We start from the raw sequence: 26,666 nt of genomic DNA, 5'->3' as shown, positions 1-26,666 counted from the left end.
GCCCCTGCCATGTATGCCCGCCCTCGGACGGGTGCTGCGGAGCACGAGGTGAGTGGTGGGGCCAGGGCGGTGTGTGTCCCAGGCGGTCACAGGTCGGGGAGGGGATGAGGGGCTGGCCGGGCGCAAGCAGGTGGCCTTGGCCGCGGTGGGGGCAGAGCGCCGCCCGCATTGCTGTGGGAGCGTGAAGGGCAGGTCAGCCGACTCTCGAGGATGAGGGTGACAGTGTTTCTGCGTGAAGTCGGGACCTTCTGTTGGAGGGCGGAGGCGGCCAGGGCCGCAGAGGGCAGGAGGGCTGCCTTTGGAGCCCCAGCCTCGGGAGTGGCGGTGGCGTGGCCGTGGCGCGCTCTGTCCTGGGTGCTCGAGGCTCCGAGTGCATGGGCGAGGTGGGGCGGGCAGAGTGCGGGGTACACAGAGGTGCAGCGTCCGCAGTGCTGGGGCGCCGGCCACGGGGAGCCCCAGGGCCCCATGGGGACGCGAGTGCGGGGGCCGGCGGGGGTGACCCACGGAGGACTCCCGGGTCTGGGGGCGCGCGCCTGCTCCGGGGCTCGCCGTGGATGGGGTCCCTCGGCAGGTGCCCTCGGTGTCTTCTGGGAAGACCACGCTGCTGTTGGGCGGACGCGCGGCAGTCTCGGCTGCCACCATGGAGGGCACGGCCTTTGGGACGGGGCCGCTTCCCACCCCGCTGCTCCTGCCCACTCGGTCGGTCGGGGCTGGGGCGTCCTGGTGAGGCGGTGAGTGGAGGGGTCCGGAATGGGACAGTGGGGTCAGGAGGTGGCGCACAAGCCTGGGTCTCCCCTATGTCCCGCCGGTGCGGGCGCGGGCAGCCGCCCCGGGAACAGCGGCCCCGTGGGAAGGGGCGGTTCCAGCACCCCCAGCGCCCGGGGACAGAGAGAGAGACTGCGCGGACGGAAACGGCGTCACAGTCGCGGTTGTCGTGGCTTCGTTCTGTGTGGACGTGACTCGGCGGTTTGGGTGCAACGTTCCGACTCGCGGGTCCCTCCCTCCCCAGGGAGCCGCAGTGGTGCCGGCGGTGACAGGGCGGCTACCGGCGGCCACTTGGAAGGGGTCCCAGGATTTTGCCGCAGGTCACGGTCAGGTCGCACGTAGGGCACGAAATAGAGGAAGCTTGAGGCTTGCTCACGCGTTTGGTTTTGAAAAGCTCAGAGTCTGGGGACGTAGAGACCGCGGCGTCTGTGTATGCGCTACGGGGAGCTGCCCTTGGAGTTGGACCCCGGGCCCGACTCCGAGTCCCTCCTCGCTCTCTCTGACCCTCCTTGTCTGTCTCAGCCCCTGTCCTCACACCGCGGGCAGAAGCCCAGACCTGGTCCCCCATCTGCCCGCGCGAGCAGCTCCACAAGCTGCAGTGAAGGGGTCGTTCAGAGTTCCTCGGTTCGTGGAGACGGCGGCAGGGACTCGGCCTGTGCTGTGTCCCCAGCGCCCAGGGCACTGCCTGGCTTACAGTAGCCACTCACGTGTTTGCTGAATGTTAGAAAATAAGCTGCAGCCCTCAGATCTCACGTGGGCATTGACCCAACCCTGCATTTCTCTGCTGCGGTTGGCTCCTGCCCTGGGAACACTCCTTCACGCACCCCCACGTGACCTGTGCTCCGAGCAGGTGACTTCTGTCCTGCCTCCTAGAAGAGAGCGGCCGTCTCATGACACCGCGTGTCCGCCCAGGTCTGCTCCCGCCTCTCCTGTGCCGTGCACTCCCTGACCCCCGCACCCCCCAGTGCAGGTGCCCCTGTCCCTGCCTGTCTTCTGCTGACCCAGCTCTCGTGTGTCATCAGCCCCCGCGGCTCCGCCAGGCCATGGGCACATGAACGTGACTTCATGTTCTCCATCTTTTAATGCCTTGTTGACGACGTTTCCCCTCTGGGCCCCCTGCCCCTCCACACGTCCTCTTCCTGCTTCCTTATGTCCACGCGGTCCGTCCTCTTCCATCCAGCGCCTCTTACCGCCGGCCCCCTCGGCCGGGCGCCTCACACTGCTAACTTCCACTTTCCGGGTTTTCTTCTGAACGGTAAGTACGGACTTCCTGTTCTGGTGACTGATGACTTCGCTTTTTTGCTGACATCACCTCCCCCCCACAGGCACCCACCTCCCCGAAAAAGAGAAGAAACGGGAAAGGAAAGGGAGTGGAGAGGACTCCATTGGGCGTCTCCGCTCCCTCCGCGCTGTGCTGGCGGCAGACAGTGTTGGGTCCCGAGCTGCGGCCTCGGTTCTCTTTCGCATACAAATTTCATTTCCCCAGAGCTGACGACTGCCTGGTGGCTCTGCACGCTTGGTCCTCTGTGTGTGCTGCGGTGGGAACGGACGCTGCGGCAGCTCTGCCACCACGTCACCGGCCGTCCCAGGCACGGCGGGCCCCTCAGCGCTCGTCTGCCCCGCCGGGACCCTGCTCCCAGCGCCATGGCCTCCTGGCCTGTCTTCGCCGGCGCGGGGATGTCCGCTCGCTCCCCGTCTGCCTTCCCCTTGCTTTATGCTCATTTTGCCAAATTGCATCATCCAGTAGTTGCTGAGAAAGGGGCTTCTGTTGTGATCTTGGCTTTTTTCCCCTTCATGTTTGAAATATCTTTACTCTGCCCTTTTAAAGGCAGTTGGAAATTTGGCCAGGTGTAGAACTATGGGTTAAAAACTGGTTTTTCTCGGAACTGTGAGGACGGCTGGCGTTCCAGCCACCGTCTTCCTGCGTCCTGTCTGCTGCCCTCTGATTCCTTTGCTGTGTGACCTGTTCGTTTTCTCGGGAGAATTTTAGAATCCCCCTTTATCCCCAGTGGTGTGCTTTCCACAGTGAGGCACCGTGGCGAGGGTCTGCTCCTGGGTCCGGCTCAGCTTTCCGTGGACCTCGTCAGCCTGGAGGCTCCTGGGCTCCTGCTATGGGACACGCTCCTCTTAGTCCTTTGATGTTTGTGTCGCTTTCTCTTCTCTTTCTGGAGCTTGTTACCTGGTGATGGGCCACCTACCCCCGTCCTCTAATGATCTTTTCTCTCCTCTTGTCCACCTCTGTCTTCCGGCTCTACCCTTTGGAATAGGTGTTGAGTTTTGAAATTATTACTGTTTGAATTTCAAAGCGCATTTCCTTGTTTTCCTTTCTCTGTAGTAGCATGTCGCCCATCCTCCAGGGACCCCGCCCTGCGCCCCAGGGCCTGGCTGGGGTGCCGCACGGGTGAGCTGGATACCGTGCCCAGGGCCTGCTGCTCTCCCACAGAGAGGGATGACAGGAGCCCTGCTTCCTGGGCTGTTGGAAGGGCGCCCGCGTCACCCTGGGCCACACTCGGTTAGAGTAGCCCCTGGCCCCTGGCAGGCGCCCAGCCAGCATTGGTGATGTCGTTCCTGTTGGCAGGCATTAGCTCCCTTGAGGACATTAATTGTCATTTCTTTGACATTTTGTCGATGCACTGTCCCTCTTTGCTCCAGCTGCCTTGTTTCGGCGTTTTCGCTCGGCCGTCTGCAGATTGGGAGCGATGGGCTCGTGTCGAAGACGCAGCCGTCTGGAGCCGGCAGGCCGTTCCGTGGGCAGGTGGGCCTTCCAGCTGGAGGGCTTCCCTGAGGTCGGTCACTTCTTAAGGACCCCATTGAACCTTTTCTTCCGAGATTTTTCCTTGTGGGGAGGGTCTTTCACTCGCGGCAGCCGGCGTTTGGGAAACAGGAAGGGGGAGTAACAGTGTGCGCCCACCTGACAGGATGGGGACAAGCTGGGGGACCTAGCAGTTCAGGAAATGACCTTCCAGCTCCATGTCCAGCACCTGGTGTGCAGCGTGGCCGAGGCCCCGGGCAGGTTGAGACTTTGCCCCCTGCGCGCACTTAGACTGTCACCTACCACGCCTCCTGCCCCTTTGCTGTCCCCTGCACGTCAGAGCCTGCCCAGCATTGTTGCTTTGTGGTCGGACACTTTTCCAGTCCTCTCGGGCATTGTGGCGGTGGTGGTGGGAGGGAAAGGCCTCCGCCAGCAGTGGGCCGCGCTTGACAGAGGGTCGACGCTGGGTTCTTGGGCGCTGCCAGGCGTGTGTCATGGTTTCTGAGTATGACTTAGAACACAGGCCGAGTGAGTTCTGCAGCAGCCAGATGACCCATCCACCAGAGTGCCTCGCTGTCGGCCGTGTGCACCAGCGCCTGAGCCTTGCTGCCCCTCTGCAGAGACGCAGGGCCACCCCTGTGGCCGGCAGGGCCCGTGTGCGAGTGGGCCCTGCGCAGGGGCCTCTGGCTGCTCAGACAGACCGAGCACTGCGTCCCGAGTCCTCGTGCGGTGCGTGGCCGGTGCTAAGGCCCCATTGGGTGCCCTCGGTACCATATTTTTGCTTTTAGCATCGCACTAGTTTCGTAGAGTAATGGCCATCATGTTAAATTCGTGTTGGTAATTTAAATTTTGTTGGTTTTATAATTTTGTAGGTATTTAGTTTGTATATTTATTTTGACTTTAGAGCTCTTTTGAACTCTGTGGACAACATTTTCTAACTTTAGATTCATACATATTTGCGCAGCTTAATGAAAATAATTTCTCACCAGTGGCAGTCATGGGAGTTTCTCTTTTAAAAGATTCAGTCCATTTTAATTAAGTTTAAAAATCACTGACAGAACTAGAATGCCGTTAACTATATAATATCATAGACCCCCCTTGGTGTGAACGACAGAGATTTAGTCCCGTTTAGTCCAATACAGGATATTTTAATTTCATTTACGCAAATTGGGTTATTTTGAGTAATTTAATTTAAAAAGTGACACTTCTAACAAGAAGCCTAGTCCTTTTCCCAGCTGTAACTGAAGGGGTGTTTTTGTTTCTTTAAAAAAAAACGAAAAAAGGAAGACAGGACATCCCAGGCAGGAGAATTCGTGTGTGTTTAAAAGTCGCGCCCAGGGGGCACCCGGGTGGCTCATTGTGTATTAAGTGGCTGCCTTGGGCTCAGGTCCTGATGCTGGTGTGGGCCTTGAGGCCGCTGCTGGGCAGGGAGTCTGCTTCTCCCACGACCCTCCCCCTTCTGCTCTCTTTCACTCTTTCTCTTTCTCTCTCTAAAATAAATAAAATCTCTTTAAAAATTAAAAACAGAGCGTGGAGCACAGTGCAGGTGAGGTGAGAGCTCGTACGGCTGAGTCCCGTGTTAACTGTGACTTGCGTGTTTGCGCACACCTTTAAGAGCCCCGTTATGGGCCAGGTTCTCCAAGTACTTTCAGACGTTGTCTGCTTCTTAGTGTTGGAGGAGGAGCTACGCAGCAAAAGTGTCTTTAAACACTCCCGCCGCGGCCGTGGGGTCCTCCGTGTGCAGAGCACACAGTCTGTCCGCCAGCGGGACGGGCTGTTGGCGTCCGTGCCCCAGTAGCCGGGCGGGTTGTACTGATCCAGCCCGGCTCGTCCTCAGGGTAGCCAGAGCTGAGATTGTCTGGGGCAGCTGACGCGGGCGCGGAGTCCCTATGCTGGACGGAGCAGGGGGACAGCGGCTCCTGCGGGACCAACCCATGGCCTTGTCTTGATTCGACCGCACACAGCGCGCCCAGGCGGGAGAAAACGGTCTTTTCTGTTTTTCTTAATCCAGGGGTCCATTCAGGAATCCAGATCCGTTCCCTTCAGGCCTCGGCCTCAGGACGCCGCCCTTGCTTTATTGCTCCTACCCTGTGCCCTTCACCTGTAGTGAGCCGATGGCCAAGGTCTTTGTGTGTCAATGTCTGAAATCTCAGGTAGTGTTTCACTGGGTAACGATGCTGTGTCATTATTGGTGGTAATGGTCTCATCCAGTCAGTGAAATAGAGTTTGTGCTGTGTATGGTGTTATTTTGTACAGAAGCCGGCAAAAGGTATTGCAAAGAATATTAAAACATCTGTTAATGTCATGTAAGAACGAGATTTTATTTTATGAGTTAATATCAGGCATGTGTCATAAAATCAGACAACAGTCTTCTAGACCAGTGTTTTTGTTTTCTTTTCAAAATCAATTTTCTAAGATTTTATTCCATATCCTTGTATCAGGATAATGCAGCCTAAATAAATCCTGGTGCCCCAGGGACCAAGCATTCAGTCCACGGAGGGGAGCCCATGAGGCCATATGTGCTCTTGGGCTCTGGGTGCCAGAAGCGGAATCAGCTGCTGCTTGGTAATGATGAGTTTCCTGTGAAAATGTTGCTTTATCCAGCGAGAAAGTTGTATATGTGTGTGTTTGTCTTTTGGACCTTTTTTATTGACCTTTGTTACTGATTATAACTCCTTTCCAAATCATAATCTGGTAAATTGCTTCTGTATTTTATTGGCAGCTGACATCATCTCAACTGTTGAATTCAATTACTCTGGAGATCTTCTCGCGACGGGAGACAAGGGCGGCAGAGTTGTTATTTTTCAGCGGGAACAAGAGGTCAGTGATTCAGTCCACAAGCCAAGTGAAAGCCAGCCTTTCTCGTGTCACTTGGAAGGAGGGAGAGAAACACGGGCGTCTTTCAGTCTGTGGCTTCACTTAGAGTCACTCGCAGCACACTACCTGTGCAGAAGCCGTTTGTCCCGGGTGAGCAAGAAGACCCGTGCTTCCGCTCCCCGACGTCCAGCCACCGAGCCCCGATGGAGTCCCCTGTGCCCTTGTCTTCGGGAGAGGAGAGTCTTTGCCCTGCCCACAGGCTGTCGTGAGGACCGAGGGAAGGATGTGGGGTGGTGGAGTTCCACATCTCTCTGCTCTCGTCCTGTCGTTTTGCTGGGGGCCGGGGGTGAGCATCCCTCCCGCGGCCCCTGGAGGTGCTGGCTACCAGCCCCGTGGCCCAGCGGGCAGTGTGCGGGCAGTGCGCGCTGGACGGCTGCGGCGGCGCCAGCTCCGGGGAAGATTGTGTGTTGGGGGCCATGAATTGTCTCTTCCTTCTCAGTCAGAGTGAGCTGCCTGCTGCTGCTGTGCCCCCCGAGGACCCCACTGTCCGTGCTAAGAGGAAGGAGTCCTTAGAACGGGGCCTGGAGGGCCCCCCAGAGGACTCGCACTCATGAGCCATTTTGTAGGTCACTCCCTCTCTTTGGGGGAAAGGGCAGAGAAACCCGTCTTTTTCAGTAATGCATAAGGAGAGAATGGGAGGTAGAAGCGGGCCTTGCCCCGGAGCCTCAGCAGAGCTGGTGGGGGTGCTGAGGAAGGAGGCGCGGTGGCCGGGTGCTCTGCCGGGCAGGGCGCACATCCTGTAGTCAGGAACCACCGTGCAGCCCGGCCTCCGTCTTTCCCGCCAGCTTCACACAAAGGGCCCTCATCTGTGTCGGGGCAGGTCACGGGCACGTACTTTCTCATCCTCGGAATCTGGTCTCTACCCTTCCGTGGTGGAGCTCCGCTGTAGCACCTCGTGGGCCTCGTTCCTTCCGGCAGACATGCGGGCGGGCGGCGGCCGGCCCTGCCACCAGCGAGGTTCGGTCGGGGGCGTCTGTGGGAGGGCAAGCCCTGGGCCCCCCCAGCCGAAGCGCAGGATTGCACGGGTCTGTGGGAAGGGCACTGTGGAGGGTCCGCGTCTCGTCCTTAAAGTGTGCTTGTGGTAGCTCTGATTTTGGTTATGTCCACGTAGATTTAAAAACTATTTTTTAGTTTTTAAAAAGACAGTTTTTTAGTTCAGTAGATTTAATCCTATTTTTTCTGATTTGGGGCGGCAGGAGTTCTTCTGTAGGTAGTGTATGTGCTGTCGTTCGTCTGTCTAGGTCTTCACAGACGGTTCGGCAAGTTCCTGACTTTGCAGCCCTCCCAGACGTCGGTCGCGGCCGGTCTGCTGTGAAGGAGCAGCCGCGCTTCCGACTTGCAGTGGAAGGGCCCGGCGGTAGACGGCCGAGTTGGAGCCGTCGGCCAGTTCCCTCTTCGCGCCTTTACGTTTGCCGTCTAAATGTATCCTCGTAGAGAATGAAATTTGTCTCCTTTTGCGAGTCCTCTTTTAAACGTAAGAAGTACTAGGTTCAAATGGGAGATAGATTATAGGCGTACTCGAGCGTCCTGGTACTCACTGTGCTGGGCGCCACCGCCGTGAGGACTGGTGGTTAGGGTTTCGTTAGGGTGTATCGTCGTGGGCTGTCATGTGAAGCCACGGGTTCACGCGGAAGCGGGTTGTTGACATTGTTTAAGTTTGATAAACCCAGCTGTCTGCAACTTAATAAACCCTGGGCAGCTTTTTCTTCATAGTTTGGTTGACCTGAAAAGCCTTCACGTTCCCTCTGCTTGGATCTTGGTGCTCGCCGCACGGAACGCTCACCGCGGACGCGGCTTCTCCCAGTGCTTTCAGTACAGCCGCCGCCGCCCTCCCCGCGGAGACCCCGGGCACGGGGCTGTGCTGCAGTGCGGAAGGGGGCACGGGTGTCCGGCCATGGGGTCAGGGCGAGGGGGCCGTCGGAAAGTTCAGGGTGTGCCCGAGATGCGAGGCAGGGAGCAGAGCTCACAGTGCGATGTTCAAGCTGTTTTCCTTCTTAGCGGCGGAGCCTCCGTTCCCCGCAGCCCAGTGTGTCAGCCTCAGGCAAGCAGGGTTGAGGGACTTGGCTCGGCTCTGCTGCAGTTCACGGGGCAAACTCTCGGGTGTAAGTAGTTCTGACACCAGCACGCAGCATAGCAGAACCAGATTGCACCTGCCACCATCTTCCTGTCCTCGCCAAGCCTGTTCCCAGGACCTCAGGCGGGCAGCCTTGGTGGCTCTGGCTCTGCTCTCTCCTAGGGACCCAGCTGCCGTGGGCAAGCAGGTCTTCCTCGAGGCCCTTCCTCTCGCTTTTCTGTTCTTACCTCTTCCCGGACAGCATGGAGACTGCTCCCTGCCTGGGGGTCCTCGGAGGCTAACGCAGGGTCTCAGCCTGTAGGACGGAGGTTTTAGGGGTGGCAGGGGGCGGCACGGTTCTAACAGGAAGACGCTTGCAGCGCGTCTTCTCGGAGAGCGTGGCGGGAAGGACAGGTGGCTCCTGGGTGTGGGTGCCTCAGACAGTTGTTCGTGTCCTGTTTTCTCGGAGTTGGTCACGGTCTTGAGGGACTGATGCCATAGAGTTTTCTTCTTTAAGGATTTCAATTTCCTTTTTCTCATGGGCAAGGTAGAAGCATCTGCTGGTGTGTTCTGCTTTCTCGTGGGGGGTGGGATGCAGGCCTGAAGAGAGAGCTAACGCACCTAACACAGCCACGCGTGGCAACTGGGTCCTAGACCCTGGGGTCCGCATGTGGTTTCCGGGGGTGTGCAGCCCATAGAGAGCCATGCAGGGGAGAGATTCAGGGAGCTGGGGGGTGTTTTCTCATAACACGTGATCTTAATTCAGAAATACACAAGCCCAGACATAAAGGTTTCTCTGTTTCATTCGATGTCCTTGACACACAGCCTCAAGTGTAAACATGTAAGAGTTCAGGTGCCGATGATCTAGCGAGAATTAAAATCTTGCTGTCCTTGGTTTTTAATTATGTGATATTTTTACTGTGTCATAGAAAATGTCACTTTGGTTACAGAAGATTTCAGAGATTAATGTAAATACATTTATGAACCCACCACCAAGGTTTTCCTCTTTCTTAAAAGAAAAGCCCTTGGCAGGTAGAGGTGGCCCCCGTTGTGCTCTCCCTAGTTTGTCTTCCAGCTTGGTTCCCACATCTACCGCCTTCTCACTCTGCTTTCCCAGAGTTGGTTATTATTTTGAAGACAATATGCATCTTCCCAAGCATGTTTTTCTGCTTTTACTGTCCTGTACGTATTGTTTTATGCGAGTTGAAAATTCCATCGCAGGGTCCTCTGCTGGTGCTGGTCACTGCCTGAGCACTGCTCGTCCTCCTCTCCCTGGGGTGGCGCGCGGGGGGTGTTGTCTGGGTGGGCCGCACGGGGCCACATTGCCCCGTGCTGCCCCCATCGTGGGCCCGCCAGCCTCTCCGGGAAAAGTGCATCCGTGGAGGAGCCTCCTTGCGTTAAGGGGCCCCTGGCTCCAGTGCAGGCGGCAGGCACGTCCCACGGACCCCGCTCTAGCGCGTGAGCCCTGGCGTGGGGTAGAGGGTCTGCGAAACTATCGGATACTGGTTTTTTTCCAAGGAAGTTATTTCAGAGTGTTCTCTACTTGATAATTTTTGACCCAGGGTTTTCTTTGATTTTTAAAAATGTGTGTAGTCATTTTATATCCAGATTGGTGGTACTGAAGTTTTCTCTGTCCTGTGCTTTGTTCATTAACCCAGCTCACGTTTCCTTGCAGAACAAAAGCCGCCCGCACTCCAGGGGAGAGTATAACGTTTACAGCACCTTTCAGAGTCACGAACCAGAGTTTGACTATTTGAAAAGTCTAGAAATTGAGGAAAAAATTAATAAAATTAGGTGGCTACCACAACAGAATGCTGCTCATTTTCTACTCTCTACAAATGGTAAGAGCTTTTTTTTTTTTTTTTTAAGGGATTATTTGATTTAGGATTTTATTTTTAATTTGCCGGGTGTAGCAGATTTTTACTTTACTTGTTACTTTAACCCATTCTACACGTGGTTTCTGCTTTCCACTTCGGGCACAGGGTAAATTACTAACTGGGGAGCAGGCGGTGGGCTGGAAACGAAAAGCACACAAGTGAGCAAGCCGGCGCGCTCCCGTGCGGCCCTGCCCTCCAGCGCGCCCCGTCTCTCCTCACCCTGCAGACTGAGCGTCCGCTCTGTCCATACCGGAAAGTCACCTTCAGAGTCACGTAGCTTCTCAGTCAACAGAGAGCCATAGAGTTCTCTGATGCGATACTCGACTAACGGTGCGTAATACGGTTTTTCTTTTAATATGGACACTGAGATTTCTATTTTCAGATAAAACTATTAAATTATGGAAAATAAGTGAACGGGACAAAAGAGCAGAAGGTTATAACTTGAAAGATGAAGATGGACGGCTTCGAGACCCATTTCGAATTACAGCACTGCGGGTACACACTGCTTTTTCTCAAACTACCCAGTTCTCTTCCTGGTTAATCAGGGGCGGTGCGTAAGTCAGCTGTGTAGAGAAGACCGCTGAGCAGGACTGCGGTGACATCGGCCTTCCCGACCCGCGGAGGCTGTCTGTGATCACAGCCGTAGTGTGCGTGTGTGTTACAGTGGGGTTCCCTGTATTTCACGTAAGCAGGAAGCCACACAGTAAGTTCAGAAAAATCTGATGATACTAAAGAAAGTCTAAACTAAAGTCCGACCCTGCAGCAGAAATCTCTCTCGGCGTATCAGCGTTCACTGCGAAGGTTTTAAGGCGTACACTGGTGGTGGTGAGGTCCCCGTGGGTGCGGTGCCCCGGATGAAGCCGCACGGGCCGCGGGTGCGAGATGAACCACACAACCCTGGGGCTCTCGTGGCGTCTCCGCAGTTAGCTGAGGCACCCTCAGAGCTTTCAGGGTTCTTCGCCTGCCCGTCCGTAATACCTTCCCTTCCTTTTTGGTATCCCTGGGCACCCTGTGACACGACCGTCTTCATCAGTTCTGACACCTAGATTGGGTTCACACTGTAACGGCTGTGAAGTTGGGTCAGGTGTTGCCTAGGAGTGCCCACCTGGAGGGTGTGCGGAAGGAGATGGGAAGGGGGTGGGGTGCCAGGGTGCGCCGCGTGCGTGGGGCAGCGGCAGGAAGACAGCACTGGCCGGTTCACGTGAAAATTGCTGGTTGGCTGGTTTATTTTTTAACGAGGTTTGAAGCTTTGCTGAATATTGTTTATCAAGTGAAGACCTGAGCAGTGACCACGTCACAGGTCATTAAGGTGCTCCAGGGAAGGGCACCCCGCTGAGAGACCGTAGTGACACTAGGTGCAGAGTGCGCGGGTCTGTCTGCTCTGTTCCCCAGGCTCTCGGTGCTGGGCGCGCACGGGGTGCTGGGATGGTGGGTGCACAGGACAGCCCCAGCCCAGCCATGGGGCCGGTGCTCCCCGGGTGCGGGACACCGCATGGTCAAGGAGGAGCGCACGCGGGACCCAGGTGTCCCCACGCATCCAGGGGGTAGATGTGAGGAGCAGCGTGACTGACTCGGAGAGTTTCTTAAGCCCCGATTGGAACCAGGATGTTCTGATGTAAACACTGGTGGTTTCTGCCCCGCCGTGACCTCGATTCCACGTCCATGCCGTGGTGATGAGCCACGTGAGTGACAGCGGCTCTCAGGTTCCAGCTCCCATCCTGTGGAACTCCGAGTGTGACCGAACGGAGACTTTGGGTGCCCTGCGACGCTGTCCTGCCTCCTGCCCTGGTGTCCGCTGTGTGTGCCCCACCGCCTTCACGGCCTCCCGCCGAGCACACTGCCCCGTCTCGGCCTGTTCCGCCACACCAGACGCTCGCGTGCCCGTTGGAAACCCACGGCTCGTCGGGCTCCATGTCAGTCGTACTCAGCGGCTCTTCCGCACCTTCGCCGGAGGCACTTGGCGCAGCCGGACCCAAGTGTGGCTTCGTCGGAAACAGCTGCTGTGAGCGCAGATTTCAGCGTCACAGGCTGAGAACCGACCGACTTCTGTGACCTTGGGCCTACACTTGACTTCTTAATTGCCTTTCTAAGAGCTAAAAAAGGACTATTTGCCCAAATTTAGCTGAGTAGGAGTAAATACTCCTCTTTCTAAATTTTGTTTTCCTCTTAAGTGTTTGGTGCCAGGAGAGGGACCTACTTAGGAGGAGGCGCCTTTCTGTCCTAACAGGACAGTTGCCATGTGCTCGGATCTTAGAGCCCCGTCGGGGGGCTGTGGCGGCCTGCCGCGCGCCCTGCAGGACCCCTCCGGCTGCAGAGCACACCGCTGTGGGGTCAGCTGCTGGAGAATGAAGGTGGCGTTTGTGCGTGTCCCCAAGCTCACTTTTGCAGACTTTGGGCAGAGACAGGGAGAGCTCTCCTCCTAGCCTTTCCCGGTGCTCCCTTTGGCTTTTAATTAGGAAAGTAACAGAGTCGCGACTGTTAATTTTTACTGTGCTTTTAAACGCCTGCCTCCTTTCTCACTAGATGTCAGTGGTGTTGGGACTTCTTCCTCCTCGCTCACATGTGGACACGGTCACCCATGATGGCGCCCCTGCCTCTCGTGGGGCTTTGGCACACGCAGGCGGCCCCTTGCCAGGCGACTGCACTGTTTCCACAGCGGTGTAGCTGTCCTGTTCCTGACCACAGGGCCCACCACAGAGATGGGGTTTTTGTGCTCCTTTTGAAAACCCTTTCACTGAAGTCCGTTACACATTCCAGAAACTGTCTCTGCCGGATTCAGTGAGCGGCTGAGGAGCCCTGACAGGCAGACCAGCCACGTGGCCAGGAGCTGACGGGACGGACCATGGCCCCACATCAGCTCTCTGGGGCCCTCCTGTGCGCTCTCCCCTCCCCGCACCCCTCCCTGGCGCCCAGCACGTGCACGGAGCAGCAGACCCGCAGGCAGTGAAGAGGCTCACACTGTACCCTGCAAAGCAGCAGCCGCAAGAGAGGAAGGGGGGGCGGTCCTTGATGGTGTCTCACACGAGCGCGCGGGACAGACGGGCAGAAGGCCCGTCCCTGGGGCACCCGCCCTGGCGTCAGTGTGTTCCCGTGCCGGGGTGGTCTGCCGCAGGGACGGCTGCAGGGAGGGACAGGACCCCGTCCGCAGCCTGTTTTCACAGCTCTGCTCCTCGGTTGTTTGGGTAGTGCCTGTGCAGAACTCTTAGCTCGCTGGGAATACAGGTTTGTTCCCTTTTGTTTTCTACTGTAAGTGTTGTACTTTTGTGCTGTGGTGATCTTTGTTTTGAATTCCTATTTCCTTCCATTTTTAGGTTCCAATATTGAAGCCCATGGATCTTATGGTAGAAGCAAGTCCACGACGAATTTTTGCAAATGCTCACACTTATCATATAAATTCCATTTCGGTAAATAGTGATCATGAAACGTATCTTTCTGCAGATGACCTGAGAATTAATCTATGGCATTTAGAAATCACAGACAGAAGCTTTAGTATCCTTCATCGGTTGGCTGTCTTGGCGTTGTTCATAGGTTTGTTCTTCAGGAAAGTTCTGGATGCACGTCCGCTCCTGCATCTGAGTCGGCACCTCGGAGCACGGCTTGCTGCATGGTAGCCTGTGGTGTGAGGTCTCTGGGTTAACCTGTCCTTAAAACTGGAAACTGCTGTCTACCTCTGGGGAGAGTTCTCCGTGAAATGAGCACGACCTGCCTTCCTGGGTTCCTGAGAGACAGTTTTAAATAGTGCGTGTGTGTCTGGAGGTTCCCAGCTGCCTGGTCCCCTGCTCTCCCCCCCCAAACCTGCTCGCAGATACGAGAATAGAAGACCCTGGCTTCGGTCAGAGGGGTGGTTAGGAGCGGCTGATCGCGGGAGAGCTCTGTGTCAGAAGACGAGCTGTTGAAGGCCTCTTCCGTGTGTTCCGAATGCTGCTGGGGTGCCGTTTCTGTTCGGGTGACCGTCCGCGTGCGGCTGCCCAGGCACACGTGTTCGAAGTTGTCGACTTGTGCAGAAGCGAGAGCCCTGTCCTGTGTGCACATGGAGGGGCACTGGTCAGGATTTCCCCCGTTTGGGAGCCATGTCGGGCCGGCCAGAGTGGGACAGACGTCCACAGGTCACCTCGGCCGCTTTCTAGACACAGTTCGGCACGTGCGTGTGCTCCCTTGTACTCAGGAAGAGCCGCGAGACGAAGTGTGTGTGGTGTTTTAAACTCTAGCGTTTCACACCAGATTTTTACGGCCTGTTGTCCCTGTGCTTGGTGTGGCTGTTGACTCCATTTGCGAAGCGCGGCAGCTCTGTCCGCCCCAAGGTGCTCCCGGTCGCCAGGGACGCTCTGACGCCTGCCCACGGGGTCTCCTCTTCCTGCACCCGGCACAACCTCCCGTCTTACAGGGTTCATGCCCGTGCTCCCTGCTTTCCCTCCTTAAACTCATATTTTAAATCCTCCTTTCTTCCGTTAATATGTGACCACGTTGAACAAAATTCAGATAATTCAGAGGAAGTTCTTCCCCCCCAGTGGCACCCTGCACCGGTAACCGCTGTAGGCGGCGGACGCGCGCTTCCACCCTGCGTCTGCGTGAGGAGGTTGGTGTCCACGAACGACGAGCTCCTCCACGGTGATTGGAGTTGCAAGCACTCAGGGGTGCCGGGGCCCGAGTTCACTCGATGACCTTAATGAGCGTGGAGTCCCTCCATCGCCCAGGCCTTTCTCTGTCTCCGCAGACCCGCAGTCCTGGGGTTGCCTGTGGTCCTATGCGACCCGAGAGCCCGTGGGTGCAGAGCTGTGTGCACAGGGCCTGGGGCACATCCAAAAGCTCCAGAGTTCATGCCGCTGGCCTCATTGATTTCTTGGCGCGTCATAGCCATCTGTCCCCGGGTCAGAATGGGGGTTTGCAGCCGCAGGGTTGGGTGTACACTTGGAGCCGCGCACGCGTCCGTGGCCTCAGTCCCTGGGACGTGAGCCACAGAGAGGGCTGCGTGGGGGTCGCCTCTGGGCAGGCTTGGAGACGGGCGTTCCCACCGCCTCTGAGCTATTTTAGCAGAACCCTGGACCTTCCTAAAATAACTTTTCACATCAGTAAAACCAAAATAAGACCATCTTTAATTTATTTGATTATAGGTGAGTTGAAGTATATTCTGTTAATTTACTGTCCATTAGTGTGAACTTTTTTTTTTTTACCATCCTTTGTGGGCTTTCTCCTTTTGGAATCTCTTCTTTTTTCTTCGTGTTTTGTGAGAACTCTGACTCATACGTGATTTATCTGCGCAGTCTTATTTCTCGTTGTCTTTGCAAGACTCCATCCCACGGTCATGTTTCAGATGCCCTTCCTTGTGGCGACGTAGGTCACAGAACCCACGGCACTTTGCTACGCGCTTCTGTTAGCACCGTGACCCTCTGAGTGCCTTTCGCTCCACTCACATGAGCGCTCTGGCCTCAAGTCGTGCTGCTCCCCGAGGCTCGGGCCCCTGCCCCTGCTGTGGAGGCGCCGGCCCGGCATCCTGGGCGGTGTCCTCACGGGCTGCTGCTCGGTGCTCCTCCCTGAACCTGCCGGGACCTCTCCTCTGCCGCAGAAGGGCTCATGAGCGTCCCCAGGCCTGCCACAGGGCTCCGGCCCCTCCAGGGCCACAGCCTGCGCGGCCTCATGTCCAGTGGCGAGCTGTGGCAGCCCAGTTCTTACATGTTTCAGTGGAAGCGTCCATGTGGACCCTGTTGCTCCATCCTGACCCAAAGCCAGAGCCAGATTCTTTTTTTTTTTTAATTGAATGATGTCTACAGCTGGCAAACTGCAGGGTTGGCACTGTTCTGACCGCTTGGAATGGGCTCTTCATGGCTGATCAAGAAAAGATTCTTGAAAAAGCAGAATCTTTTGGAATCTGACAGATCTTTCCTGTGTGTGATTTATGGATAGAAGTGTGGGATTTTTGCACAAGTGGCTGCTTGCTTCCTTTGGTTGGTTGCTTTATCAGACATGTCCGGTCTTGCTGGGAACGGCTTCCCATGGGACGCTGGAGGGCAGGACGCCGGCTCCGCGTGTGCGCGCGTGGGTCCGGGCCGGGTGAGGCGCGGGGCGGCGGTGTGGGCCGCGCGGGGACCCAGCTTCTCTTACTGGGCTCGCGTGCCGTGCGTGTCTGCTTCGGCCCTCGCGGCGGGGTCATGCGCGCCCGACCTTCGCTTGAACGCGGACTGAAGCCCGCCGAGCGCTCTGCCTTAACTGTGCGTCCGCAGACATCGTGGACATCAAGCCCGTGAACATGGAGGAGCTGACGGAGGTCATCACCGCGGCCGAGTTCCACCCGCTGCAGTGCAACGTGTTCGTGTACAGCAGCAGCAAAGGGACCATCCGACTGTGCGACATGCGCTCCTCGGCCCTGTGTGACAGACACTCCAAGTGTAAGTGCCCGAAAGGCTCAGTCTGTCTCGCGTCGATGCCTTCCCCGGGCGCGAGACCATCTCCAGAGACTTCGCGTCTCTTCTGGGCGCCTCGTGCCCGCGCAGGCGTAGGACCGGCTTCTGATCCTGAGTCCCCGGGTGGCCTCTGGTGGGCCCTTGCCGGCGCCCGTGGACCACGAGGCCGTGCTCCCACGGACTCGCCGTTCGCTGTCCCCCGGTGGGGCAGCCGTCGTGTTCCCCCCACCCAGAGTCTCTGGGCTTCGTCCAAGGACTCCCAGCCGAGAACCATCTGTTGCCTCTACCTCTGTGCATTAGGACCTCGGCAGGGGCTGCCGGAACGCACCTCACTCGCGACGGTTCTCAGCTGTCGGGACGGGCTCTGTTCGCGGTGAGCTTTGCTGCACTCGAAGCCCGTTCCCGCAGGCGAAGCTCTAGCTGTAATCCTCTGAGCCTTGAAGTGTCTTCTAGGTGAGGACAGTTTCGTTTTTATGTTTAGCCGTAAAGAGCAGGCCCAGCCTTGTAAGGAACCAGAAGTGTGCGCGTTGCGCTTTGGGTCCCATGGTGGGGACTAGGCTGTGACTGGGGACTCTGCTCACGCGTCCTCACGGTCCGTTGACCGGTCCCGGCAGCCTGTCCGAGGACGTGCCTTCGTCTTCATTTCCCACGACGCTTGCTCCGCTGGTGAAATCTGTTCGCGGTCGTGGCGTCCGGAATGGCTCCCACACGACGCGTAGTGGCACCAGCAGGCCTGGCGTCCGTGTGTCGCTCTACCCGCTTCTCAGCTGCCCCTCTGCCCCGCGCGCGGTGTCCGCGGCCGACTGTGTTTTACAGAGCCCTCCTCTAGGACTCCCGCGGTCACAGATGAGCCTCCTGCCGCGTTGGCCTGTGTCTCTGAAGAGAACGTTCTGTTGTTGTCGTTAGTAATGTCCACCCAGTGCGGGGCTTGAACTCACAAGCCCAAGATCACGAGTCTCACGCTCCACCGAACGAGCCAGCCGGGCGCCCCTTAATGTTCTTGAGTAAACCAGGTTAGATACCAAAGTAGTTCTTGTCGGTAAAGTAATGGACTTGACGAATGTTTGGTGCTGCCACTGGCTTGCTTAAAATTAACTCTAAATGCGGAGCCATTTCCGGGTTCCTACATTTAAAGGAAAATAAAGCTAATGCGGCTTCAAAGGCGGACGCACGCACTCGGGGTTTCCGGGGCCGAAGGCATGACGGTGCAGTCAGAGGTCCGGTGTTGCTCTGGGCTCCCGACCACGGCGCAGGAGGAGGGCCGTTGAGTTTCTTCTGAGAAAGCAAAACCTGTGGGAGGAAGGAAGGTCTGCTAAGGAGGCACCTGGCGTCTTCCAGAAAGTAGTAATTCGGTTTTGTTACGCGGAGCTTGACTCCTGAACAGCAGAGACAGACGCCTTTCCTGACGGGCTGTGGTATATGGGGCCCGTTCTGGAGGATACTGTCCGGTCCCCGGTGTTCCCAGGTGACGCTGCTTTTGTCTTCCCGTGGCGTGGACGGGACAGGTCTGCACGTGGCTCGCTAGGGCCTGGACTGCTCGGACACGCTGGTGCCGTGGTCAGCACAGGGTTCTTGACCAAAAGGCCCGTCGGAGTGTCCTGAGGGGCGTTTCCAGGCCACAACCAAGGGCCTGTTCCGATGCTGTCCCTTAGCAGTAACTGGCACTGGGATGTGTCATCTAAGTCTCTTAAGCTCGGAAGTTGAAGGCCAGAAAACATACCAGAAAGACGAGAAGCGTGAGTGCTGTGCGGTCTGCGGCCCCCTGGGCTCCCCAGGGAGGGCCTAGGGACTTGAAACGGGGTTTGTTCTCTGGGTTTGTTGTTTTGTGGGGGGGGTTTGGTTTGGTTTGGTTTGGTCGTTTGTTTTAGAGCGTGAGTGAGCGGGGCCAGGGCAGAGGGAGACGGGGAGAGAATCCCAAGGAGACTCCGCTGAGTGCAGAGCCCCACGTGGGGCTCGATCCCACGACCCTGAGCTGAAATCACTTAACCAGCTCTGCCACCCAGGTATTCCCTGGTTTTTAAACAGAAGCTGAAAACTTTGTGTTTTTCAGTTTTTGAAGAGCCTGAAGACCCCAGCAGTAGGTCCTTCTTCTCAGAAATCATCTCCTCCATCTCCGACGTCAAGTTCAGCCACAGCGGTCGGTACATGATGACCCGGGACTACCTGTCAGTGAAGGTGTGGGACCTCAACATGGAGAGCCGGCCCGTGGAGACCCACCAGGTGAGGCCGCCGCGCAGGGAAGGTGCCACACCTGCGCGCGGCGCCTTCTGACTTTCCTGTGGTTTCCTTAAGGTGCACGAGTATCTGCGAAGCAAGCTTTGTTCTCTGTACGAAAACGACTGCATCTTCGACAAGTTCGAGTGCTGCTGGAGCGGATCAGACAGGTGGGGCGCGCGTCGTGGAGGAGCGGCCTGGGGGCTGCTGGGCTGTGCCGTCCAGGCCGCCTGCCTGCTGAGCGGCAGGTTCCAGGCAGAGACGAGGGGGCGTCGGAACAGCTGTCCCCTCGCTCACGACCCCGTCCTTACTCGGTGCACGTGCTATTATAGTTCCTTTTGGCTGTTTTTAAAAGACTTTTTAAATATTTCAAAATAATTTTCATTGTATTATTTCCAAGATGAGTGAGAAGGAAGGACTTAGCGCCAAGCATGTGGAATGGCCACGTTCCAGTTTGCCTTTCCTTCTGGAGGGAAGAAGGGAAATGCCGTCCGAGTTCACTGGCGGGGTGGCTGGCGTGAAGTCCCAGTGGCCTTGACGAGGCAGTGGCTCTGGTGTCTCATAGTTTATTTCGTGCACGTCCTTTGAGGAGGGCAATAACGGCCGTGCTGGTGAGGGCTGTGTTTTCGATCTCAGACAACACGGTGCGTTTCTGGTGCCGGAAGGAGACTGTCACCGTCCCTAGTAGAACGCTGCGTTATGTGGGGCCTCCCCGTGATGTGAGCGGCAAAGGCCTGTGCCGCTGGCCATGCCGCCACAGATCTCTGCACGTGGGTCACGGAGCGCACAGGTAAGCGAGGGAGAGTGCGCGATGGCCACATGAAGAGGCGACGGGAAGCAGAAGGTCCGGGAAGCTGGAGTGCCAGGCTGGCCCGGGCACATCTGATCCCAGGACCCGGCGGGCTAGGTTTTCACAGGGGAGGCTGGTGCGCTGCAAGAAGCCTTGGGTCCGCACAGTGCGCACTGGCAGTGAGACCCTCAGGGATTATGGAAACGGCATCATCCATCTTCGTCCAGATGGGAGTCCTGAGGGGAGTGGGCCTGACACCCTGGCGGGTGGGAGAAGCATGAAAGTCCCCGGAGATGTGGAACCGTCAGCCTGCCCTCCCTCCCAGGATGTGGCATTTGTATCCGGACCGGCTATGTGACCTGGAAAAGCTAACTGAGGAGTCAAGCCCTACAGAGCGGGCAGGGCTCTGGGCTTCGGGAAGAGCAACCACTTCAGGTCCTGCCTTCTTGTCATGCCGACCGCCACCTCTCCGTGTTCCGTGGGCGCTGTGGCAGACGCGAGCCCCCCGGGGCAGAGGCAGAGCACCGGGCTCCACCCGCCCCGGCAAGCAGCACACGCCTCATGCGGGCATCCGTTTCCCAAGGCTCTGGCAGCAACACCAGGGCTCTGGGCAGGGCCGCACAAGCAGTGGGGTTGGGGTCCCAACCAGCACGCACTCAGCTCCGGCAGAGAGGCCGCACACCTGCGCTTGGACGCGGCGGGCCCTGGCGCCCGGCTTGGGAGAGAGCACTCCAGCGTCGCGCTGACGGCAAACCCACCGAAGACCTGGCGGTGTGCCTCACCCGGCACCCCTGGACTCGGGGTTTCCCCCCATGAAAAGCCGTTAGATGCGAGCGTACGGGTGAGAAGTACCGGGTACACGTGGAGCTGCTGTGAACAAGTCAGAAATTGCAACAGAGCTTCCCCTCTGGGGAGTCCGATCCTGGAGCGTAAGTTGCAGGGCCTAAGAGACGAACGCTGGAAATGTTTTCAGATCACCGGAAGGAATCCTAAGAGCCCTAAAAATGACGTAGGAAATTCGTAAAGGAATCAAACAGGACTTCTAGAAACGAAAAGCGCAGTGGTTGAAAACGGCTGTGGACTTGGTAGGAGACCCAGAGTAGCAAGACAGACCGTGGGTTTTTGAACTGAAGAGCATCAGAGGGGCCCAGCGTGCCTCTGGAGTGTGGCCACTGGGACCTGTGGAAGGTCAGGAGCACCTGGGGCACAGGGTGGTGGGGGGGACCGGGCAAATTGCAGATGCCCAGGAGTGCCTGTGGCGCAGCCAGATCGGGGATTTCCGGGAGCTGATGGGAGAGTGAGCGCATGGATTCAGGAGGCTCAGAAACCACCCCCACCCCCGTGTCCGAACAAAACCACAGGCACCAGATGCAAAGAGACCTTGAAAACAGCCGTGGAACGCCTGACGCGCTACTTGGGAGAACAGATGGTCCGGCTGAGAGCGGCCCGGTCCGCACAGCAGGTGGACGGCGCAGCAGGTGGACGGCGCAGCCAGCCCTCGTCCTTGCCCCAGCACGCGGGGACAAAGCTGCTGTCAGCCCGGGGGCGTGTGTCAAGATGGGGATCGCTCAGAACGTGTGTGCGATAAGTGGCTTTCAGGTGGAGAGCAGTTGACCCCGACGGGGAGCTCACGAGACGGGGCGCACCCCCCAGAAAGGACGCCATCTTCGAAAGCAGCCGCCGCCGGCCCCAGCCCTGTGAGCAAAGCTGAGGAACGTGGACGCCGAACGAGTCATTTGTCTCGGTCGTCCATGTTGGGGGACAGGTTATGGCTCTCCCTCAGCCAGAGGGAACAAGCTGCGTGTTGTACAGACGCGGCCAGAGCCGTGGGAGAGCGCCGCGTGCGGTGAGCCCAGATCCAGGTGGAGGTGGTGTTGGAGCGTCAGCGGCGTTTACCGGGCAGATGGACACATGCTGGGTGCGCAGTAAAGACGGAACCCGCACGAGCGGAGAACTACAGCTGCTCAAGAGAGAAGCGTCAGACTCTGCAGAGGATTCCTGGTCGGTAGGAAAGTGACAGCTCAGGAATGGGAGTTAATAGAAATGGGAAGAAAATGGATAAAAATGCTCATTTTCATTAGGAGTCACCAGGTCAGAGTGACCGGGATGCCGTCCCAGAGCTCTCACGACGACAGTGACGTCAGGCAGGCTGGGGGTGGAGGCCGATGACCGTGGTCCTCTGGAGACTAGCAGCGGCCCGCGTGTTTGTGGGTCAGTAAAGTGCGCACAGGCAGGAAGAGCTGTTCAGAGACAGGAACTAGCGAACGTGTCGGGTTGAGGGGACAGGGAACGGGTCCTCCCATAACCTACGACAGGAAGAACCGTAGGTGACCTCACAGGGATAAAGACCGGAGAGCGCGCGCTGTTGGAAGACGATGACTCGATGTCTTCTGTGTCTTGTAGAACGCACGAGATGGATGTGTTTTTAAGAATGTGTAACTGTTTGACACGTAAACGTGTCCCGGAATGATCCTGTCCTGCTCTGAGGACTGACCGTCCTGCTAGGGGCCCCGGGTGGGGGACCAGTCTTTCTGGACCAAGCGGGCGGGTAGGTGGACAGTGTATTTTTCTTTATGCCTCTTGGTATATCCAAAATACTGAAACATTCCCTTAAGTCACCATCCCCAGGAACGTCGGAGAGCTTTCCAGTAACAGCTGCCTGTTCTTTCATCCCTGCCAACCCTCCCCTGCCTTCTGGCCAGGAAGCCCCTCTGGAGGGATGGTGTGGCACGAGGGGGGATCCGCACTCCACCCGGGGCTGTGCTGTCCCTGGCACCGCCTGGCTGTGCTCAGGTGGTCCAGCAGCAAAAACGGACATACCACTTGTTCCTGAGTCTGCTTTGTACCCGCGAACAGGGTGACACCTGGCCAAGTGCTCGGGAAGGTGGTCGTCTGTGTGGTTTGGGTCACTGGACCAGTGCGGTGGGGACGCCGCCTTCCCAGCTCCTGGGAAGGCCCGGTGGTCAGAGCAGCCGGGGTCCGGGGTCTGCCGCAGTCAGTCTGCTGTGGTTCTGCCTCGCACAAGACAGCGGGCCCTGAGGGAGCCTCCCGCCCTCTGTGTTCCCAGGAAATGTGGCTTCCCGAGCATGGACGGCAGCTCCCCGTGGGCGCGCCCCACTCAGCCTTCGCTGCTGGCATCCGGCCCGAGGCTGAGCTGGCGAGCGTCCCCGGCTGGGCACTCCCGGGGCTCAAGAGCAGAGTGGTCTCGGAGTTGAGCCTGTTTCCTGCGTGCGGTTTAGTCAGACCCCGGGGGGTTCGCCCGCGGTCAGGGTCAGCTGCTGGCCGTGCCTCGATCGGACAGTGGGCTGCGGGGTCTGCAGTGGGGCTCGTCCTAAAGCCGTGGGCCAAATCATGGCAACACGGACTGTGAGCCATTTTCCTCTCCGTTTTGTAGAAAAAGACCAGAAGTTTCTACCCGTGTAACAAATGTTTTGACTGTAGAAACGGTGGAATCATTAACGGAAGCATTAATGCTGGAGAAAGAAGAACGTGGGCAGCACGGCAGCGTCCGAGACCCACACTGAGGTCGAGGACTTCTCCTCTTTGTGTTCCTGTTGCTTCCCGTGAAACAACTTTTCGACATCAAAATGAATCAAGTACTGTTCAAGCAACCGTGTGTGGTGCTGGGACAAGTCTGGCTGATGTCCCCTGAGCACAGCTTCGGTCATCGGCAGAGTTGCAACCGTTCCAGACCCGAAAACAAATACACTGTTACTGTGGCTGGCACCGGTCACTGTGTCGGGGTTTTTTGGTTTTTTTTTTGTTTTTTTTTACTTTTTTAAAAACTCATTAACGTGGGGCGCCTGGCTGGCTCTGTCAGAAGAGCGTGGGACTCCTGATCTCCGGGGTGTGAGTTGGAGCCCCACGCTGGGTGTGGAGATCACGATAAAAACAAAAAAGTGTAATTAAAAGTGTGACTGTTCTTTTTTTCCTTCCTATTCTGTACTTTTTTTTGCTGACGTGATTGTACGTACACCGTTGAGCAGGAAGTTTCCCCTGCATGTCTCTCCAGACCATCCTTAGTGTCGTTTTTTCTAGAAAGGTCTCGTCGGGTAGAGGAGGGGTGAGGGAAGGGGCCCCGTGCGTGGCAGGGGTGTTGAGTGCTTCCTCCTTGACAGGCGTTGCTCTTTCTTCTTGTCTCGCAGCGCGATCATGACGGGGTCCTACAACAACTTCTTCAGGATGTTCGACCGGAACACGCGGAGGGACGTCACGCTGGAAGCTTCCCGGGAGAACAGTAAGCCTCGGGCCAGCTTAAAGCCTCGGAAAGTGTGCACAGGCGGTAAGAGAAAGAAGGACGAGATCAGCGTGGACAGCCTGGACTTCAACAAGAAGATCCTGCACACGGCCTGGCACCCGGCGGAGAACGTCATCGCCGTGGCCGCCACCAACAACCTGTACATCTTCCAGGACAAGGTCAACTAAGGAAGCCAGCGCGCGGACTGAGCCCGGCCGTCCTCTCAGAGGAGGGGCGCTGTCCTCCCCGTGAGGGGCACGCGGTGCTGCCCGCTCCCCTTCGCAGACGGGACGGGCGGCCTCCACCTGCAGCAAGCCGGGCGCGGGCCGCTGCTCCGCGGAGCCCTGCTCAGCGCGCAGTCGGGGGACCGTGCTCAGTGAAGGCCGTTACTCGGAGCACGTGTCTTTATTCAGGCTGAGCCTTCCTTTCCGGTTCGCAGACCGAAAGGTTCACGCCCCAGAGGAAAGCTGTCTGACGGAACATCTCTTTTTCTGAAACTCTTACCCCCCTGGCTCCCCCCGTCACACTCGGGCCTTCACACGTGCGTGCCATCGTGCCCCCGCCCCTCCGCCGTCCTCCGAGCCCGGGTGGCCCTGTCGAGGGCGTGGTTCCCCGAGCAGGTCCCGCAGCTTTATACCCCCCACACCTGTACCTGCCCTCACGGCCTCGGGTGTGACCACTGAATAAAACAACACACTATAAAAAGTGGTTTTAAATCCAAGATAAGTATCGGCCTTTTATTTGCTCTTGTTGCACGTCACGAAGTTCTGCAGAATCGCGCTTTGGAGCAAGGGCTACGACTTCTGTCCCTCGCGGGCAGGATAGCAGCGCTTGGGCCGGGAGCCCGTCCGTCCCAAACTTGAAGTCTGTTTTGTTTCTGTGGAAATGGTGCAGGGAACGCGCCAGGTAAGGTCTGCGCGAAGCCTGGCCCCGGCCCCCGGAGAGAGCCGTGAGCGGCGCCGTCGCTGCCCGAGGGGACACGTCTGAGTCCCTCAGCGCCTCGGTTCACAGCGGGGACGCGGACGTGCTTTGTTTCTAAGCCTTTTCAAAGAGGACTTGTGGGAGGGACGTTCTTTCTACAAACTGCCGGGATCCCACGCGCGCTGGCCTCGCTGCTTCCCGAGCCCGTGTGTGACGCCCTCGCTGCCTTGGGGGTGGGTTTTTAAAGCAGGATCTTTGATACCAGAATTGGGCATTTCCCAACACAGTACAGACACGTACCAGGGCCAAGTGACTGGACCTTACTGGGATTCCACACACGGCCCTAGTCACAGTGTCCTCCGGGGGACGGGAGCACCCGGCCACATGCGCCGGTCTTGAAATTTTCAGGCGTATCTTGAGTTACCACCACCCGCAAGAACAGAGACCTTCGTGATGAGCCTGCGTTCGCCACCCCGAGTGAACAGGATGCCACTTCAACACACACTAGGTTGGAAACGGAGAATTTCAAGTACAGTTGACCTCCGCGTAGTTCTCACTGTGTGTCCGCTGCCGGCACAGTCTGACCGAGCCGAGGTGTGGAGCGCGGCTCTGCGAGGACTCGCCACCCCGGTCCTCGGGAAGAGTGCTAGTGGGCTGGCGTACCGTGTCAACTGTCGGGAAGGCACAGCGAGTTGTGAATGTTGAACCGGATGCGGCGGTGCGTTCGGGCCCGCCCGTCACCGAGGGGCCCCCGCGGAGGGCAGCGCTGCCCCTGCGGCCGCCACGGCGCTCCCCGTTCTCTCGTTCGCGGTTACAGACACCGTCTCCGTTGCTGAAAGTGAGTTGTGCGAACCGTTTCGTTCTTAGAATTCTGTGCCGCTGTTTTCCTCGAAGCCTTCACGTTCTCCAGGCACCTGCGTCGCGGTGAAACGCTTTATTCGTGTGTGGATTTGCACACGCTTTTTTTGTTTTGTTTCTTTGTTTTCAAGAAAAATCGAGCTCCTAATAAGCTAGTGTGAGATTCAGGAGCCTGGTGGTCAGCTGTCCGCACATCACGGGCGCTTGCCGTGGGACGACGGCAAAGGCCACGGCTCTGCCCGCTCTCGGAGGAGTCCGCAGTCGGAGGCCGTGTGCCCCGCGCCCCAGGCAGCCCCCGCGGGCGTCCCCGGCAGCCGGGCTGAGCCAGGGGCTCTGCTGGTCCAGGCTGTGCTCAGGGGGACTCATCTGCAGGTCTTTGCTTAAGGGGGTTGAGAAGAAGGTCCAAATTCGCACTTGGACTTCTCTCTCTCACACCCGTGCCCTGTGCACGGAGCAGCGGGAGCCCTGACCCGGTCGGCCTGGGTGACGGCGACGACTCGGCTCCGGAGGGGAAGGAGCAGCAGGCCCTGCCGTCCGCAGGATGTCGGTCCTCGCGCAGAGCCGCGGTCTGAGGTGGGGGCTGCCCGAGGACACTGCTGGGGGTGGAAGCGGCGACACAACCATCATTCCCATCACGGCCCGGCTCGGGTGCTCTGGCCGCCGAGTGCAGCTAGTCCAGAAAAGTCTCGCGCAAGCTGGTGTGAAAACCAACCAAGACCCGGTCCTTGGCCTTCCCGGTGCAGAGAAGGCGGCACCCGGGGCCCCCAGACGGCAGCCTTCAGGCCTGGGCCTGCTGAGCCCGAGTTCCTCTGCTCGCTGGGCCGGACCGATCGCGTGGTCCGCTGACACCTGCCTGGCCGGCCTCCACCCTGCTTGCCTTGGGTCCCACCTTCGGTGCGAAGGGACTCCTTTGTGCCCAGGGCA

The 26,666-nt window shown here is 57.8% G+C and overlaps 1 protein-coding gene across 1 annotated transcript in view; it reads left to right on the top strand.

Annotated features, from left to right (window-relative positions):
• The window catches only part of PPP2R2D (protein phosphatase 2 regulatory subunit Bdelta), a 44,553-nt gene extending 20,247 nt beyond the window's left edge, over positions 1–24,306 (top strand). The window contains exons 3-10 of the mRNA XM_032882060.1: positions 6,240–6,337; positions 10,123–10,288; positions 10,707–10,819; positions 13,636–13,813; positions 16,543–16,707; positions 18,773–18,942; positions 19,015–19,106; positions 23,872–24,306. Of these exons, the coding sequence (XP_032737951.1) occupies positions 6,240–6,337; positions 10,123–10,288; positions 10,707–10,819; positions 13,636–13,813; positions 16,543–16,707; positions 18,773–18,942; positions 19,015–19,106; positions 23,872–24,151 (1,262 nt within the window). The 3' untranslated portion in view covers positions 24,152–24,306. The remainder of the gene's footprint in view (positions 1–6,239; positions 6,338–10,122; positions 10,289–10,706; positions 10,820–13,635; positions 13,814–16,542; positions 16,708–18,772; positions 18,943–19,014; positions 19,107–23,871) is intronic.
• Positions 24,307–26,666: the final 2,360 nt, after the last annotated feature.

The sequence above is a fragment of the Lontra canadensis genome, unplaced genomic scaffold (assembly GCF_010015895.1).
Source record: "Lontra canadensis isolate GAN:19392208 unplaced genomic scaffold, GSC_riverotter_1.0 scaffold79, whole genome shotgun sequence".
In the NCBI taxonomy this organism is placed as follows: Eukaryota; Metazoa; Chordata; class Mammalia; order Carnivora; family Mustelidae; genus Lontra; species Lontra canadensis.
The sequence above is the reverse complement of the archived record's forward strand: the minus strand, read 5'-3'. Positions and strand labels throughout refer to the sequence as shown.